This window comes from Opisthocomus hoazin, chromosome 28 (assembly GCF_030867145.1).
Source record: "Opisthocomus hoazin isolate bOpiHoa1 chromosome 28, bOpiHoa1.hap1, whole genome shotgun sequence".
Classification (NCBI taxonomy): domain Eukaryota; kingdom Metazoa; phylum Chordata; class Aves; order Opisthocomiformes; family Opisthocomidae; genus Opisthocomus; species Opisthocomus hoazin.
Genome location: NC_134441.1, coordinates 7368822 through 7387071, shown reverse-complemented (window position 1 = coordinate 7387071; position 18250 = coordinate 7368822). Strand labels below are relative to the sequence as shown.

Here is an 18250-nt window from a genome sequence, read left to right as displayed (position 1 = left end):
GAGGAACTCTTACCTGCCTCTAACCACTTTGCAGATCTGTTCCACAGCTTTAGTATGTTAAAGGCACGAGTAAAAGGTCAGTGTTTGTGTCTAACCCACTACTGTGCTGACTTTTTTTTTTTCCAAAAAGGTGCTTTTTCCTAACAATACTGCTGTCTCAGTTCCATCTGCCGAGTGTTTGTCTACAGATACACCTCTCCTCTGTGTTTCAGGGAACTATGTGCTCAACTACCTTGCCACTAGGCCAAAGCTGGCAACGTTTGTCACGCAAGCGCTAATCCAGTTGTATGCCAGGATCACAAAGTTGGGCTGGTTTGACTGTCAGAAGGATGAATATGTCTTCAGGAACGTGATCACAGATGTCACAAGGTTTTTACAGGTCAGACTTTTTTTGGTGAGACGAATACACACCTTGTAGGATTTGAAAGTCCATGCGTTTTCAGTCGCTGTTTTGCTCCTTACTGTCCTCTGTCCAGTCTTTCATCTGTGCTTTTGTTGACTGAGTAGTGACTACCAAGGCTTAGCAGCTGACAACTGGCAGGACAGGTCAGTTTTTATGAAATTAAAATCTGGTGGGGCAGGGATTTCTTTCCGGAAACTGCCACCGTTAGTATTCAGTGGTAAAACATGTCTCTTAGCATTCCAGTTGCACAATTCTTCTTTCAGTCTCTCAAGCTTAAATACGCCGTGCTGATTAGCACAAAATGGTGAACATGTGGGCTTATTGTCTACGAGGGAAATGTGTGCCATGCTTGGCTTGCTTCCATTCACTGCGCGGGTGATATATCCATGGAAGTCATGTTTGGTGTTTAGCTGAGTTATCAAAACAAACCGTAGCTTAAAACTAGCAGGTTACACAAACGTTATTGTTAACAGTTTTCTGTAGAAGTCCTGGCTGTTATTTCGCAAGCATACATGTTGTCACCACGGCAGAGGGTTTCACTCCCAGCACCAAGGACGGCATAGGTGCAAGGCTGCGTTTTTATCAACAGCTGTCTGGAGACTGAAGCTTCCTCCCAGAGAGCAGCGAGTCCTGTGACACCGTAAATGCTGAGCTGTTTGCTCTGGAATCTGTCCCAGAATCAGAAGTTGGAGGAAGACAGAAGGAGAGATCAAAGTGACCAGAACTTCTTCCAAGTGTGGAAAAGATGCAATGTGTGCAAGGCTTTAATTCTGAAGTGGGAGAGAGTGGGCATTCAGAAAACAGGCTAACTACTGCTATTATTTTAGGCATTTACATACCCGCAGTGAAGCGGCACCTAGAAGGTGTTGGGTAATCTGAAGATCGTGTTCCTTTCTGGGCTGATAACTGTCCCAAAGAGCACAGGTGCTCTTAGCTGAAATGATCAGAGTTATTCCTCGCTCGCCCAGCTCATGACATGGGGAATGTGGGCTTTTTGATCAGGAACCTTCTGGAGTGGTGTGACTGCTTGCTGTGTTCGGTTTGAGATGGTCAGTTCCCGTTTGCTCGAGTTACCTGCTCTGGCTGCGGCAGTGTACAGGAGGCTGCACGTTTTTTAAAGACGTGGCTCAGCAAGGTTTTCCACTGGCTTCTTGTCTAGATACCATGTCAATATGGAGCCTGTCGTCGAGAGGTGGCTCCAGTAAAGAAGTGGCCAAGGTCCCAAGCATAAATATGCTTGAATTTCTCTATTGGAGATGAGCTCGGCCTTTGAAGCTGGAGGTCAGGGCAATTTGTGCAGAAGGTGCAAAGCAAGGTGGAGCTAGGAAAGGAAACCTCATTTATTAGTTACAGAACAGAAACTGGGGCAAAGGAACAACACGGGTTGTTTCATTTGATAAGTGGATTACCATTTCTGGTGAAGAGGAAGCTGTCACAGGCTGGCTTCACCACCGGCCCCTTGTCGGCCGCCTGCAGCGCAGCCCGGGGCTGGACAGGCTGGAGGAGCGGACTCCCTGCAGGGGAGGCAGCCTGGCCTTGGCAGGAGGGTCGTGGGGCGGCTGTGGGGAGAAGCTTGGTCAGCTGCTGCTTGTGTTCAAGGTCTGTAGTTTAAAAAGGGAGGGGGAAAAAGGTTTGTTTCCGAGAGTTTTCATCTGGCAACTTTAATACTCATCCTAATGTTGTAGAAATTTCCATATGTTTTACCACAGGCTCTGTTAAAATTAAAACAAACTGATTTAAAAAAAAAAAAAATCTTTTTAGAGTTGGGGCATAACACAAAAACGTTGGTTAAACTATTGAGTAAAAGGTGCCTGTTTTTATTAGCTCATGTCACCGAACTCTTCAGAACCCTTTGCGTGGTCAACACCACCAGGTACTTTAAAAGCACATTTTAACGTCTGTGCTTGGTATTGCTCGTGGGCTTTTTGCCAGTCGTGATACCACAAAGATGATGCATTTCGAGACAAACATGCCTAGAAATCTTCCAAGCAGAAGGGTCTTGGAATGATGGCGACGTTTAATGAAAACAACTGCTAACTGCTCTCGCTGTCCCCATTCCTTCCTCAGGATAGTGTAGAGCACTGCATCATAGGAGTGACAATCCTGTCCCAACTAACGAATGAAATTAATCAAGTAAGTGCTACAGCCTTCCTCAGTGAAGTAAGTGTCCAATTTTCTCATTCATATTGTTGTGTCCTGCTGTGTGTCTGTGCATTGTTTGGGTTTTTTTTGGTGGGGAGGGGGTGTTGTGTGGGGGTGTTTTGTTGTTTTGTTTGGTGGGTTGTTTTTTTTTTGTTGTTGTTATTTTTACGCAGTCTCTTACTATTGTGGTAAGATGCTGAAACCTCCTGTCCTGAGGAATTGTTTTGTTTCACTGGCATCTTCCATCTTCTCTCATATTTTGATGTAACCTTCTGAGATGAAAAAGGGAACAGCAATGCTAAGCAGCTAGCCAAGTCTACCTAGTGAGGACAGAGCCCCGAGCGCGAGGACATCCCTGGCACCTTCTGTTGTCAGTCCCTGTGCGTTGTTTCAGCTTACAGAGTTCCTGTGCCAAGAAGCGAATGGAGCACGCCCTCCTCCGCGTCGACCAGGGAGACGAAACAAAGGATTTGTTGAATCGTGCTGATTTTTAAAGCATCCTTTTCATTAAGTACTGAATTTCATAGCGTTCCCGGCAGGTAGTTCTCAAATTCTGCTGGTTTATCAGGGCTCAGTCCCTCACACAGCCCCGGCCCTGGGTGGCTGGCAGAAGAAAGACTGGGCACGCTGAGTCTGGGGTGCTCCAGCACAGCACCCAGTCCTGCCAGCTGCTGCGAGTCTTTCCAGGTTAGATAGTTCAGTGGTTCGTAGAGCCCTCTAACGTCAGGCTGCCTCTCGGTGTTCATGCTGAAAGCTGGAACAAGTGGCTTTACTTGGTGCTGTCTAAGTTTACATCGTTTTCCTAATCAGTCAGGCAGACTTTGCTGTAGCACCATCGATGGCTGCCACAGCGTGAGAGTTGCAGTGTATGTAAATGCCTCTAATTTTGCCAAGAGGACCAAGTGTAACGAAGTATTTTGATTTTAATATATTGTTAAGGAAACTAACCTTTCATTTTGGTATACTGACTAATCCAGGCATTGGAACAGAGAGATCCGTGAGTGGGATTTGAAGGATGGTTACAAATTGTTTTCAGAACTGGAAATGGAGGAGAAGGTTTTGTCCTGGCCAGGGCAAAGCACTGATTTCTTCTGCTGGACTTCAAGTTCAGCACCTCTGAACCCCCAGAAGCCTGCACTGTGATCAGAATGGCTTCTGCATCCATTTCAGACCCCAAATTCACCCTGTTTCTTCAAGAATGGTTTCTTCTGGCCTGAGCAGTAAACTCTAACCCATAGAACTCCTCCTAACTCTTAAGCCGTGTCTTGTTACTGTTTTCTTGCCCAGACTTTTGTACAGCCTAACGCCCATCTCTGCAGAGGGATGGTCCTTCACTTCCTTGTATCAAGGGTGACAGCAGGTCTGGTCACCTCTGTGAAACAGAGTGTGTCTGTCGACATCTTCTACAGGGCCGCAGCTGCTGCTTGCAGGAGAGTGGTCGGCACAGAAACTGTCGCCTATCCCAGTCCCAGAGTCTCCACAGGCTGATACTGAAATAAGCAATGAAGTTAGAGACTGATCAAAAAGCTCTTCCTGATATCTTGGATATTAAACCTGCCACATTTTACTGCTCAATCCTAAATGTGCTTTGTACCAGCAATTGTACGGGGCTGGATTCAGTGACTCATCTTGGAAAGTCTAAAACTGCCATTACTTGCAAAATAATAGATCTGCCAACATGCCCACTTGTCAGAGTGGGGTCATGTACGTGTACATAGCAAAAAAAACACCCAAATCCCCCTTCTGGGGATTCTCTTCAGGCTTTTTTTGATAACTATTTAAACTTCCAACTATGTTGCGTGACAGGCGAATTTTCTAGAGCTCTGTTTACCACAGCTTTAGTTCCAAAAGCTCACAGTACAAATAAAAGAGAGTGCTAGTAACTGTTTTGAAGTATCAGTTTTCATCCTGTAAGTACTGCACAGACTTGCCCAGAGGTACTGAGTGTCCACTGCGTTGTAGAAGTTCACTGATTTTAAGCCGCATGACCTCATGGTGAAGAAGGCGGCAATCCTCGTTTGCCACAAGCCCAGAAATAAGTCAGATTTGTAATAATGATGGTGAGAGTAAATAATTCTCATTTTCTTAAAGGACCCTGAAATCTAGAGGAAAAAAAAACCCTCAGCCTGAGCTGAGGAATGATAATTCAGTCATTAGAGCACTTGATAAACTTAGATCCAATTTTTATCTGCCACCAGCTGCTGGGTGAGGCAGGGCTTCTCCTTCTCACCTGTAAGATAGGAGAGAAGAGTGTTTACATCCTCTGCGGGGTTGTTGTGAAGGTTAGGACATTAAAGTGAGGTGTGCCATGGTCAGAGCTGTACCGGTGCCTGCAATACCGGGTGAGATGTGTGCGTATTTCAGGTTAATGGAGGTGTAATACCAAAAGCATAAAGAAAATTAAGATTGACATTGTGCGGGCCGCAGGAAGGCTCCATCCCAGATGCACTGTGCTAACCAGCTGCCTGTCAGATAACTCACCTGGGCAAGTGGAATTTTGCCAGCCTGTGTTCAAGTAAATGGCAAAGATGTGAAGTATCGCTTCACTTTTCTCCTCTTCCTAGAAAACACTCTCTGAAGTGGCATAAATTGTGCTGCTGTTCTCCTGTGCTAGAATGTGTTGGTTGAATCAGCTGGAGACTTTGTTGTCCAGTAGAAAGCAATATGTATGTATTTGCCCCTGACATCATATGTCAGCTTTTTATTCTGACATGGTGAGAGGTCCAGAACTGGAGTTTATAGTAGATACAGCAAAGTCCAAACTGGCTGTCACTGGTTAACTCTCCTTCTAGTTTTCTTCTCGTCTGTGCAGGTTCAGGAGGGGAATTACAGTTGTTGGTAGTTGACCATGTGTCTGCCCAGCGGCTTCAGGTAGGAGTGAACTCTTAGGAGTTCAGAGCACTTCAGAAAGCAGCATTGAAGCGTCTAAAATGACCAAAGTGCTGTTGAAAATACGGCTCTTGATCCTGCTTTGGAAGAGATTTGAATGAACTTGATTATAAAGCCAACCCTGCCTTCTGGCAGAGGTACAGTGAAGCTGCATAGTGAGTATTGTAGGTGGCAAGTCCTGTCACCAGCCAGCAAGGTGACTTTCTCCGTGGAAGAAGCCCTGTTCTGCAGTGCGTCCCCTGGTTTAGCCAGCTGCTGAGACATCGCTCTGGGGGGGGAGCATTCACATCCCAGTGCTCAGCGGGGTTCCTACAGGTTCTGCTGGTCTTGTTCCACTTCTGCCGTCAGTTCTAAGCGCTGCTTTTCTCTCTGCTCAGGCGGATACTACCCATCCACTGACCAAGCACAGGAAAATAGCCTCTTCCTTCCGAGATTCATCCTTGTTTGATATTTTCACACTGTCATGCAATTTACTGAAACAGGTAAGGAAACTGTCGTGTGTCGTCTCTCTCGGGGGCTGTATGTTGGGGCAGCAGACTCTGGGCTGAAGTTCCCTCGGATGTAACTCTCCTGGAATGAGCCCTGTTGTTCTAAAAGCTGTGTTCTGGGCTTGTTTTTCAGGAAAGCTTTGACTTAGGTTTGTGTTAAGGAAGAAAAATGAACATGACACAAATACAGAAATATAACTCTTTTCAACAGTTTTGATTGAACATACATGCCTGGTCCATGAGGCTAAACTTTCCTGTCTTAAAGCATCAGGAAAGAGATGAGATGTTTGTTCTAGATTTTAAATATCTTTGATTTACAGTACTGGCAGAGAGGTTTCCTGTAAAGTAAGTCCTTGTCTCGTTTTTAACCTCAGTTTAAAACCCACATGGTGAGAGAAAAAATGTTAGCGAAGATATGTCTAGTAGATGGAGACTATAGATTGTCCTTGATATTTTAACGTATGATAAATATTAGATGGTCTTGTGTTTCTCAGGGCTTTATTTTGTGCTTATTATCACATGAGTTAACGTGCTTTAAAAATACTTATCCTGGGACAAGGCAGCAATGCTCTGCTAGTAGGGTTGGTTTTTCCCCTCCAAAAAAGCAGTTTTTCTTTCAGCAGAAGTAGCACCGGTGTGTTTTGTAAGCAGGTAGATTATCTGAACAAAATTCTTTATTCTGCATAAGGTTTCTCTGCTAAAAAGCTAATCTGGAGTTCTAATGGTGCCTTGAAGAATAGCCCTTTATGGAAGAGGCTACCCCAATAAACTGAGCTGCAGTAGCACAGATTTGATTAGTTTAACTTTTATCCTTCCAGCTGAGTGAAGTGTCAAAGTTGACAAATAGCACAAAGAGTGAGAAGGAAATTTTATTTTAAAGATATTTCAAAATGAGCAGCTCTGGTTCTGTCAGTAATAAAGGTGGGTACGTGGGTGTAATTTGATCTTTTTTCTCCTCCTGGTTTCTAAAGGAAGCAAGGCTTGTGCAATTATGCTCGTGATCCTTTCCCATGCACCCGTCCTCCTGAACCAGAACAGCCCTGGTAACTTTTGAATTCATTGCCTGGTTTCAGGTGCATTTGATGGTCAATTAGAGGTCTCGGAGATAAAAAGACTCCTCTAGTTTTGTGAAAAGCAGCGCCCGGGGAGGTGCAGGCAGGACAGGGTCCTTAGAACTGCCCAGGCTTGCTGGAGAAAATTCAGCAAGTGCTTGTGCTCAGCCAGGAGGCACAAACCAGAGCTTGTGAACCTGCTGTCCCCGGCACTGCACTCTCGCTGGCGGCCTGTACAGATAGCTCTGGCTGAGCCGTGGCCCACGCTACTGCTACTGCAGGGCCGTGGGGTTGGAGAGACGAGAAAGGCACAGCTTGTCTCAGGAGGAAGCCTCTAGTTTTCCACCCTAGCTCTTACTCATCTTGCTTTTGTTGCTTGGGATGCTGTGGTTTAAGACAGGTTGGAATGTTTTCTGTGGTGTCATGCAATGTCCTTGTTTTGCTGTGGTTAAACACCTGCTACCCAAGTTATGTCTTGTCTTTTTTCTCTAATAGTAGCTGCCTCAAGCTTCTGTATCTAAAGCAGAAGTTTCCAAGGTGATGTTTCCGAGTGGGGAGGATTGGGCTGTGAGAAACCACTGCTCACATCTGTATCCCTGCCTGTGAAACAGGGTGCGTTGAGGCAGCCCCAGAAGAATCAGGCTTTGTGATACAGTGGAGGGAGTGAGCAAGACATTCCAGCAACCACTGGCGCTGGTCTTGGCAGCGGCGTCGCGGTGCGATGTGTTATTTGCAGTAGACTTAAGCTGGAAGAAGTTAGTTTTAAGTACAGAGCACTAATACAAAGGCTGGACGGGCTGTCCTGTCCCTGGAGTACAGACCAGGGTGCTACACTTAAACTGCCATGAAATGACCTGGCATTTTGTGTCCCTCGAGTTCCCTGCGTTACCTGAGAGTATCCCTGTTTTCCCTGCCCGGAGCAGAGCGTTGTAACTGGAGCAGGACTCGTAGAGATCATCGGCGTGACAAAGGCGACGGCGCTCATTTCCATGCGAGGCTTAGGTGGAGCAACAGGATTCCCTGCTGCTGGGTGCTCGTCAGGCAGAAAGTGTATTCTTGTGTTTAACCTTAATAAGAACTTCCTTATCTTCTGAATCTCACAGTATAATTGCAAGCTGGCAAGCCTGCCTGCTTTTCTCCTGTGCAGTACAAGCCGAGTGAAAAGGAAAGCGCTGTCTGTTTGTCCATCGCGTGTAAATACGCCAGCTGTCTGGAAGAGTGTGTGATAGCTGGGGCTGCTCCTTGTGGGATACGATCCCTATGGCTGCCACATCCTGTTTCAAGTTGAATTACTGCCTCAAATTCAGCTGTCACCTCTTTTTCTTTGTCTCTTTACTTTTTTCATGCGATGTGTTTTATAGGCTTCTGGGAAGAACCTGAATCTAAATGATGAAAGCCAGCATGGTCTGCTCATGCAGCTCCTTAAGCTTACTCATAACTGCCTGAACTTTGATTTCATCGGCACATCAACAGACGAGTCCTCAGATGATCTTTGCACTGTGCAGATCCCAACCAGCTGGAGATCAGGTAATGTTGCTGGAGGAAGAGGGCTGATCTGCGGCACACCGGCTGAAAGCATGGGGGGCCTGCTAAAGCCCCCTCTGTGCTTAACAAACCAACTCTGCGTACGATGCCAGAGTCCTTGGTGCGAATACAAACGCCGTTCAGTTTGCGTGGGCCACTGTGAGCTACAAAGATACTCCTCTACCCTTTCAGTCTTACACCTGCCAATTCAAGAAACAGTAAACTGTGGGTTTTTTAAAAAAAAATGTAAATAACAAAGAACTTGGCACCTGTCCTCAGCAGCCTTGCTGTTCTCGCCAGTCACTCTGCAGGCAGTTTCTACAGATTGTGTTCTTACAATGTTTTCCTGTTATTTTGTCTCAGGACCGAGTACCAGTGGGTTTACTTTATTTCTGAGAAAGGCAGTTGTGTAAAAATGTAAAATCCTTTGGAAATGTTCTTATACTGTGGTACTTCACATGACAAGTGCACATGCCGCTGTTGATAAGATAAGCATTAGACCTATGGACAGCAGCAGATGGAGGTATTCTCACTAAAAAGCTCCTTTCTCTTGCAGCATTCTTGGATTCTTCGACCCTTCAGTTGTTTTTTGATCTTTATCATTCCATCCCTCCTTCGTTTTCTCCTCTGGTAAGTTTAATGTTTGTTTTGCTTACAGATTCTGCTACCTGAAAGTGTTTGTAGGATTCATCTGGGAGACTCACTGTTGGTTAAAGTGCCCTAGGCTGACTTCAGACAGCTCCCTGTGCTTTGATGGCACTGCTTTGTGCAGTAGCCACAAAGGGGAGGCTGCTCCGGCGCTGCTGCTGAGAGTTTTGATGCATCTGCAGGTTTGGGATTTGACCTAAGGCCAGACTACTTCTTTGTCCTTGCGTAGCTTGGAGTCTGCCTGCTCGCTCTTCAGTAAACCCTTTTTGGGTGATGCAGCTTATGTCGTTTCCGCTGTACTGCGAAGCTGATCCCAAAACCGTCCTGCGAGTAGGTAGCGAGTCTGGGAGCGCAGCCGAGGAATGCAGTTTCTCCTTCCACGCCTTAAAACTAGGCCATGTCCCAGTTGGATGACATGGCCAATAGCACAACTGAACTAAAAGTTGGATTATTTCTTCGTGAAAAAAATTGCCTGCCAGGCATTTATCTATCTGATAAATATTTTTCATAATTAATGCTACAATGAATATAGGCCCTTTGGCTAGGGAGGGAAGGGTCCTTCAGAAGTATTTCTTCCGCTGAGACACAGCACTGTTCGTTATGTCGAAGGGTTACTTGCTAATTCTGAATTTAGAGCCTCAAATATTCATGAGAGGATTTTAACAGTGTGAGACTCTGCTTTTGTTACTGAATAGAAATCTGAAGCAATTACGCCTTTAATTGTCCTGCCTCTTTGATCAGTAAATGTAAGAGCCAGCGTGAGCAAGAGGCTTAGGAGTTGAGCAGGTCGTCCTTAGGCTGGGCAGAGGGAATGGGGCTTTGCCCCTGGGTGAGGATTGCCGGGTGCTCGTCGTAGCTGACTGCCCCTGCTCTGCAAAAGCCTGTTCACCAGCCTGATACTACTGCAGCTGCACCCTGGGAATTTACTCTCGATTTAATTTTCAGAGGTTTGGGCTGAGAACAGTTTCATCTTTTTTTTCTTGCCAGTCTTCTGTCTTCTGCGATACTTTTCCAAGTCTGTGTTAAGTTCACGGACTTTCCCTGCCAGTCCCCAGTGTATTTTCAGTCTTACACGATCTGTGTTCTCCGTCTGAAGAAATCCCAGCATTTTTAGGAGCAGAGTTTGGAACACACCTTTGAACGTCAGGATGGAGATGTTCCTTTGGGGGGTGGTGTTTTTGTCTCTGCTGTCACTTGTTTCTACACTTTTACATAGACTACACAGAATGGCAGAGATGAAGCAGCTGTTGTGTCGCATGCAAAGGAGCTTCGGGCTTAAATACTTTGTTCTGTCACAAAAAGGAAACATGCCGTTCATTTTGTTGTTCTGATTCCTCCCTTGCTATTTATTTTCTTTGCACCTTTTAGGTTTTATCCTGCTTAGTGCAGATAGCCTCTGTACGCAGATCCCTCTTCAACAATGCGGAAAGAGCAAAGTTTTTATCTCATCTCGTTGATGGAGTTAAACGAATACTGGAAAACCCACAGGTGAGCATTTCAGATGGAATTGTGTCTCTGCTTCCTCTGCAGCAAGGTTCTTCACCAAAAATACTTTGATGTTCATGTCCCTCTTGTGGCACTGGGGAGGAGGGCACAGCATCTTGCTGCTCCTTTCCTTTTCCTACCGTGCCACCATAAATCTGCACCTCTTGTAGCTCGCTGCCGTGTGTTGCGAAGTAGTGCTGTTTCTCAGCTGTTCTCCTCTTTCTCTCCTCTCAGAGTTTGTCAGACCCAAATAACTACCATGAGTTCTGCCGATTGCTGGCCCGATTGAAAAGCAATTACCAACTGGGAGAGCTGGTGAAGGTGGAGAACTACCCCGAGGTCATCCGACTCATTGCCAACTTCACCGTGACCAGCCTGCAGGTACAAAATGGTTTGACTTACCCTCAAAGGGTGCTCGTGCCCCTTGTGTTATTTTGGCACAAAATTATAACCCCCTTGTCTGTTCTTTGCCCCTTAATTCGCTGTGTGTTATTTTTACCAAAAAACCCTGCAGACTCTGTACCAGAATCCTGCGGTGTGGCATTGATTGTTCTGTGAATTCCTGCTGAATGGAACAGGAGCATATGTGGGGGAAGGCAGGGTTGCTATGCCTCCAGTCTTTCCATGTCCTAGCAGGGGGAGAAAAAAAAAAAGAAAAAACTTGTTAACTGAGGCTTATTTTTAGAATTATGTATCACTTCACTATTAAAATGCAGTTGCAGGAATTGCTAGTAATATGAATATCATGCCATATCCCCACTGAGTCTTCCACTGGTGTGCAGCCTGTAACTACACCCCTGCACAGAATATGGTTAAAAGTAATTTGTATAGCTTACATAATGCCTTTGTTTGTTAAACTTTAATATTTATCTGGAAAACAGAATATACAGTTTAAAGCTATCTGGGGAGCTGTCTGCAGCATGCTACAGCGGGAGCTCGGCAGTTGTCTGGGACCCAAGGCTTTGGCTCAGCTGCGCAGCGTAGGAACTCGGGAGTGTCGTTCAGTCTTTGCTGAACGCCGATAACGCCCACTGAATTCAGGTGTGAACTGAAATTCGTGGTTAAAACTGGCAACCAGATCACTAAAGCTTCTAGATGTTGGAATACCTAGTGCTAGTCAAAATAATATGGATAAAATAATGAAGGCCGCAACTCACTGGTTTCCTTTCCTTTCCACTCTCTTGGCTCCTGGTAGCACTGGGAGTTCGCGCCGAACAGCGTTCACTATCTCCTAAGCCTGTGGCAGCGACTGGCTGCGTCGGTGCCCTACGTTAAAGCCACAGAGCCTCACATGCTGGAAACATACACACCAGAGGTCACAAAAGCTTACATCACGTCCAGGCTGGAGTCTGTGCACATCATCCTGAGGTGAGAAAAGCAGAGAGATGGCAGCACTGCTGCCTGTCGGCGCCGGAGTCCAGCGCAGGAGGCTCCGGCGTGAATCTCTTCTGAGTTTGATTTCAGAAGTGGGCATGACTGCAGGAAGTTTTGTGAGTCACCAAAGGGTTTCTAAGGGAGGGTTTTTTAAGCTGGGTGTTTTTAGACCTTGCTCAGTCTCAAATGGCTGAGATTGATCTGAGTGGACTCCAGTGTGTTATGGGTATCTGCAGCGTACTGTTTACACTCTGAATTGCCATCATAACAGAGAGGAAGAAGTATGCAAAGTATGATTCACTTAATTTTTCGATCTCTGCTGTAGGGTTGTGCAAATTGTACCTGAAAGTACCTTTTTTTTTTTTTTTCCTCCTTCCTTTGAGGGTAGGAGCAGCCTGCAGGACTCTATTGCAGTGCCTGAGTTTGTGTGGGATGAAGTCCACCTTGTGTGCGTTTGTATGCGATGAAAACAGATGTGCAAGTATAGAAAAATAATGCCTCTCTTAAGGAAGACTGGTTGGCTTATCCCTTTTTAGGTATCCAGCAATGTAAGGGAGGAACAGCAGGTTTAGCTAGTTCTGGAGTTTGCGATAAACTTATTGTTGAGGTTAGTGTATTTGGAGGAAAAACTGAAATTTTGAGAAAGATGGAAAGCATTGTTATACAAAGATGACCAATGACCTTGTTCTGGGCGCTGCACATTCTCTTCAAAGACCTGGATAAACGTTAAAGACCCAAGACGAGCTTACTCATCCCTGGTCCTGATGGCCTTTCCGCCCGAACCGCTGCTGTTGTGATTTGTGGCCTCAGTAATGATCAGGTGGTTGTGTCGGTCTGCGTAGCTCTCCATCGTGACAGACAGTAGAGGCAGGGACTTCAGTCACTGGAATTGCTGGATGCCTGCGAAAGCATCCTCTACCTGACAGAAAGAAGCTTATGTTATGGTTTAAGCTATCTTTGCATTTGAAGTTCTTTCTTAATCTGCTTTCTTGCTACTTAGGGATGGTTTGGAGGATCCACTGGATGACACTGGCCTTGTGCAACAGCAGTTGGATCAGCTCTCCACCATCGGCCGGTGCGAGTATGAGAAGACCTGCGCTCTGCTTGTGCAGCTCTTCGACCAGTCAGCCCAGTCCTACCAGGAGCTGCTGCAGAGTGCCACCGCCAGCCCCATGGATGTTGCTGTGCAAGAAGGTGAGCGTGTCTGGAGGAGTGCGGACTGTGGGCTTGCAGTAGCTTGCCTGTTCTCAAAAGTACCGTTTCTGAAGCCTGCATTTCTGGTGAAATCTGTAAATGGGGAGGCAGATCTCACAAACGTTCCCTTGGAGAGGTGCCTGTATGGTGTAGAATATTTTTGGCTGTGGCCAGACACTCCCAATACACACAGCAGTGCCGGCTGAAGATATCGCTGTCCTACAACTGACTCCATTCCTTTTTTGAGGAAATATCATGCAGTTTCTTGCCCAGTCTTTCAGAGACAAGTCTTGAGGATGTTCCCCCATCTACAGCTGGTCAGCACTGCCTGCCCCATCCCTTTTTTGTCCGAGGCAGGATACAGAATGCTCATTTGAACCTCCCCACTGGCTGTGTGGTAGAAATCTCCAGCTGGTTGTTGGCAATGAGTAACTGGGAGCGGGGTTTGCAGCCGTTGCCGCTGTCTGAAGGAGGGTGGCTGTGCACCCACAGCATTCGGTGGGTTCTGCATGGAGGTTCTGCACTTGCTCATCTGGTTGGTTTAAGAATTGCTAAACACTGGCTGTAAAGAAGCAGCTCCTTTGGAGGTTCAGGTGTAGCTGTGTTATGCCCCCTCTCTAATAATGTGGCTGGCTTCCCCCTTCATGGAGGAGTTGGGCATAGCAGCACAAGTATGGAAACTGTTGCTCTTCCACCTGAAGCATTATTGTCTGATCTAACACAGCACACTTTTTTTTGTGTGGGCAAAACTCCATATAATGTTGACTTCTCCACCAGCCACATGTACTTTGAAAGAATAAACGCTGCCTGCTGGCATCTGTACATGTTTAAATACATAGAACACAGTTTTACAAGCAAGTGGCTTTCTGCAGTGGATCAGTTTTAAATAATGAAAATCTTCCAGGCAGACCTGGTGTTCTTATTTCTTTCTGAGTCATGCCTGTTCTCCACCAAGGGGAGAATTGAGTAATTCTGATAAAGATGGGCATTAAATCAAAAAGATACTCCTTTTGAATCCTGTCTTGGCTGAAATAAAATGCAAATCTCCTCAGCTTCCTTCGTGTGATGTGTGACCTGCTTGGTTCTGATGTCCTCTGTTGGTTGCAGGGCGCCTGACGTGGCTCGTCTATATTATCGGGGCAGTGATTGGTGGTAGGGTCTCGTTCGCCAGCACCGATGAGCAGGATGCGATGGATGGCGAGTTGGTTTGTCGGTAGGGATGCTGACTCTATTCTAGCTGCACCGCTGCTGAAGTCAACAAAAGAATTGCTATCATGAAGCTGCCAGCATGTTCTTCCCCTCTTTTTGCTGAAAGGAACAGTGTGGAATTGGCCATCCTGCAAGAAGAGATTGGCGGCTCTGGTTAGAGCCAGTCAGCAAACTTCTGCTAAATTGGGCAATCTGGGTTATAAGCAAGAGAACGAGAGGGGAAGAGCATGTAAGAGGGGAATTATACCAGGCTTAAATGCATGCATTGGAGTAGAACCAAATGCATGATGGTTCTGTGCTGGGTTGGGGGGAAAAGCCTTTATCCTAGTTAATAATCTAAAGTGGGTTTTGTCCTGAAATACGTTGTGAATATTGTAGTTCTGTTATAAGTGTCAAAACTTGATACTGTCTTCTAACAAGTGCTGGATTTTCAGGATTATAAATCCTCTCCAGTGCAAGCTTTATGTGCTGGGTGTGAGAACGTGTGGCTTACTACTCACCAGCAACCTTGAGTCACACTGAACGCTTTGTGGTCCAGAGCCTAATTGCTCTGCTTGGAATCCAGGGTATACAGGGGGGTATATATCCCCCAGGAGCTATACTGGGAATGTATGGAAGCTGGCCTGGGGGTGAGCCGGTAGATAACATCAAGCGCTGGCTTCCTGTGTAGCTGAGTTTCTGAAGAGGAAATGGTGAGACCCCGAATATATTTCAGCTACCTGTAGTGCCAGCATATATGGCAGATGTTCACAGAAGTCTATTTATGTTTTATTTTCTTTCCCACTCTGTGTTTCGTGGCACTTGCCAAAAAGAATATCGTTGCTTTTGCCCCGCTGTTCTGCTCCGTGTGTTACTTACCCTAAAACCCCTCCACGGCTTCCTTGCCAGCAAGCTCTGCTCATGGAGCCCGTGCGCGGGTCGCAGCGTTGTTTCTGCAGGGCTGACCACAAAAGCCAAACCGAAGTGGGAATGTCGTGTAGAGTCTGGCTCTTGTGAGGGCAGCAGGTAGTGGTTTCTCAGGTGGGTTTGAGAACATGATGGACCAGTCAGTGGGTAAATGTGCTAAAGCATCCGAATCTCACTTCTGCAGCAAAGTAAAACCCAGGCCTTGCCATCCCTGTTAGAAGGGATGTAGGAGCCTTATAATGGCCTTGAACAGAAGCAGAATGTGCCCTGCTCAGTGTTTTGGGTTAGTTTTGTCAGTTCTCGACCCAAAAAGGCAATGCCCACAGAAAGTAAAAAATACTGTTGCACGCAGCCTGGAAGCAGCACCATGTGCCAGCAATGCCTCGTTCCTCCCAGTGTCCATCAGCAAGGTGTGTTTTTTCCCACCTCTCTCCAGAGTGCTGCAGCTGATGAACCTGACGGACTCTCGGCTGGCACAGGCTGGGAATGAGAAGCTGGAGCTTGCCATGCTGAGCTTCTTTGAGCAGTTCCGGAAGATCTATATTGGAGATCAGGTGCAGAAGTCATCCAAGGTAATCAGTCCCCTTGGCTGTGTCTCTTTGATACAAAGTCCAGTAATAGCTTTCCTCTGTAAATGAAAGCAAGTGGCACTACTTGTTTTTTCTTCTTTATAGCTGAAAATACTTAAGAGACCTGTCTGCTGTGTTTTCTAGGTCTATGTCCAGTGTTAACACTGCAAACCCTGCCCTGTTTTTGAAATACTGTATTCCATGTGCATCAGGAAGGAGCCAGTGACTATTGACAGTAGCCTAGAACTGGAGACCTGGGTTCAGTTCTGTTACCTACCAGGTTCCTGCTGTGACTTCAGAGGAGTCCCCTGAGCCTATATAGCTGTGGAAGCGTGCCAGTCGCACTACCTCGTGCACCCAGGAGGAGCCTTAGCATCTGTGCCTTGCTCCCTCGGCTCTAAAGTGAAGATAAATATCCATTCTCTTCATCACAGAATAGTAGGGGTTGGAAGGGACCTCTGTGGGTCATCTAGTCCAACCCTCCTGCCGAAGCAGGGTCACCTACAGCAGGCTGCACAGGACCTTGTCAAGGCGGGTCTTGAATATCTCCAGAGAAGGAGACTCCACAACCTCCCTGGGCAGCCTGTTCCAGTGCTCCGTCACCCTCAGAGGGAAGAAGTTCTTCCTCATGTTCAGACGGAACTTCCTGTGCCTCAGTTTGTGCCCATTGCCCCTTGTCCTGTCACTGGGCACCACTGAAAAGAGCTTGGCCCCATCCTCCTGACACCCACCCTTCAGATACTTGTAGGCATTTGTAGGCATTTGTAGGCATTTGTAGGCATTTGTAGGCATTTGTAGGCATTTGTAGGCATTTGTAGGCATTTGTAGGCATTTGTAGGCATTTCATCACAAGGCATTTGTAGATGTACTGCACTTTGAATGCCTTGGTGCATCTTTAGAGATGAAAAATACCTTTTTTAAATACAAAAAAAAATACGTAAAGAACGGGAGCAGCATTACTCTCGAATCAGGTTCTCTTCCTTTCCAGTAACCTGTGACCTTCCTTGCCCACCCCGGAGACTTTGGAGCAGTGATGTGGCGAGGGGCTTGGAGCTCCAGACAAACAGACCGAGATACTGCACGAAGCTGCAGGTGGAGGAGCACAGTTATGTCCCCTTTCCCTAGGAAAAGCAAGTGCTCCCACTTCTGTGTACAGTACCCGACCCCACTGTGACGAGCGGTAGAAAAGAGATAGCAGTGGCTGGGGCAGGTATCGGTCTGGATCAGATCGGTCACACAACACACAGAGGTGCTGGTGATCTGGGAAAGCCCGGAGCGTACGCCCTCCTAGGCACGTGTGCTGCGAAGGGAGAGCGAGTGGAGAACGAATAATCCTTGATCATTACTTGTTTTCTTGACAGCTTTTTAATGGGTGTTATTTTTTTTTTCTCTCCAGCTGTACCGCCGTCTCTCAGAGGTCCTGGGCTTGAATGATGAGACCATGGTCCTGAGCGTCTTTATAGGAAAAATGTAAGTGTTCCTGCTTGCAGGCACCAGAGATTCCAGGGTTTATCTGAAGGTGTCACCAGGAAAACCGGAATATGAGGGAGTGTTGTTCAGTCTAAAGCTAGTAACATCTGGCTACTCGAGAGAATTACAGCTTTTATCAGGGCTTAAGTCACGTGCAATATCCAGGATTGATTTATCCACCGTGGATGCTAGCCTGGGCTGTGGAGACACAAAAATAAGCCGTACGCCGGGATAATGGATTCTTCTTCCAGTGCCTGCTTAGTAAAACCAAAGTCAGAGAAGGGGCAGCCTCAAGGACTCATGCCCCATCACTTGTCTGTTGGCAGTCAGCAGCCACAAAAGCTCTCTGGGGAGGGGACTGCTCCTTCAAAGTTTTTTTTTTTTCTTTGCAAATTGTGCTGTTCCGTACCAGAGTAGCGCAGGTCCTGTTCTTAACGCTCCTCCGCTCTGGTAGGCACCCTGTTCCGCCTGTTCCTTAGCAGCTCTCCTCTGGACCCAACCTGTCGACTGGCTTTTTGTCGTGTCTTTGGCAGCCTCCCTTAGCGTTTTGAACCCATTCAGTTGCTCCAGTGCTGGCGCCCAGTGCCGTGCGCCTGGTGAAGCGCAGCTGCTGCCTCCCCCTCCATTTCTTTAGCATCGCCCCCGTCTTCACGTGCATGGGGCCTTGCCTACCCTCGCGCGCTCCGGCTGCGCGTCGTCCCCAAGGGGTGATATGGCTCTCCTGGAAGAAGCAAGGGCTACTAGAATTCTGCAGCTGACAGTGGATGGTGCAGGTGCAGAATTGCATACGTCTGCATGTAGTCACTGCCGCAGAATTCTCTTACCCTTGCTGCAGAAACCAGCCCTGGAGTGCCACAGAATTCCAAGGGCCTGGGTATGGGCCAGTGTAGCTTGGGA

At 46.8% G+C, this 18250-nt stretch overlaps 1 protein-coding gene across 1 annotated transcript in view; it reads left to right on the top strand.

Moving 5' to 3' along the window:
- The window catches only part of XPO7 (exportin 7), a 51925-nt gene that overhangs the window by 20518 nt on the left and 13157 nt on the right, over positions 1 to 18250 (top strand). The window contains 12 exon segments of the mRNA XM_075444874.1: positions 213 to 379; positions 2471 to 2536; positions 5812 to 5916; positions 8336 to 8501; positions 9055 to 9128; positions 10515 to 10634; positions 10866 to 11012; positions 11827 to 11999; positions 13006 to 13199; positions 14307 to 14412; positions 15751 to 15886; positions 17280 to 17353. Of these exon segments, the coding sequence (XP_075300989.1) occupies positions 213 to 379; positions 2471 to 2536; positions 5812 to 5916; positions 8336 to 8501; positions 9055 to 9128; positions 10515 to 10634; positions 10866 to 11012; positions 11827 to 11999; positions 13006 to 13199; positions 14307 to 14412; positions 15751 to 15886; positions 17280 to 17353 (1528 nt within the window).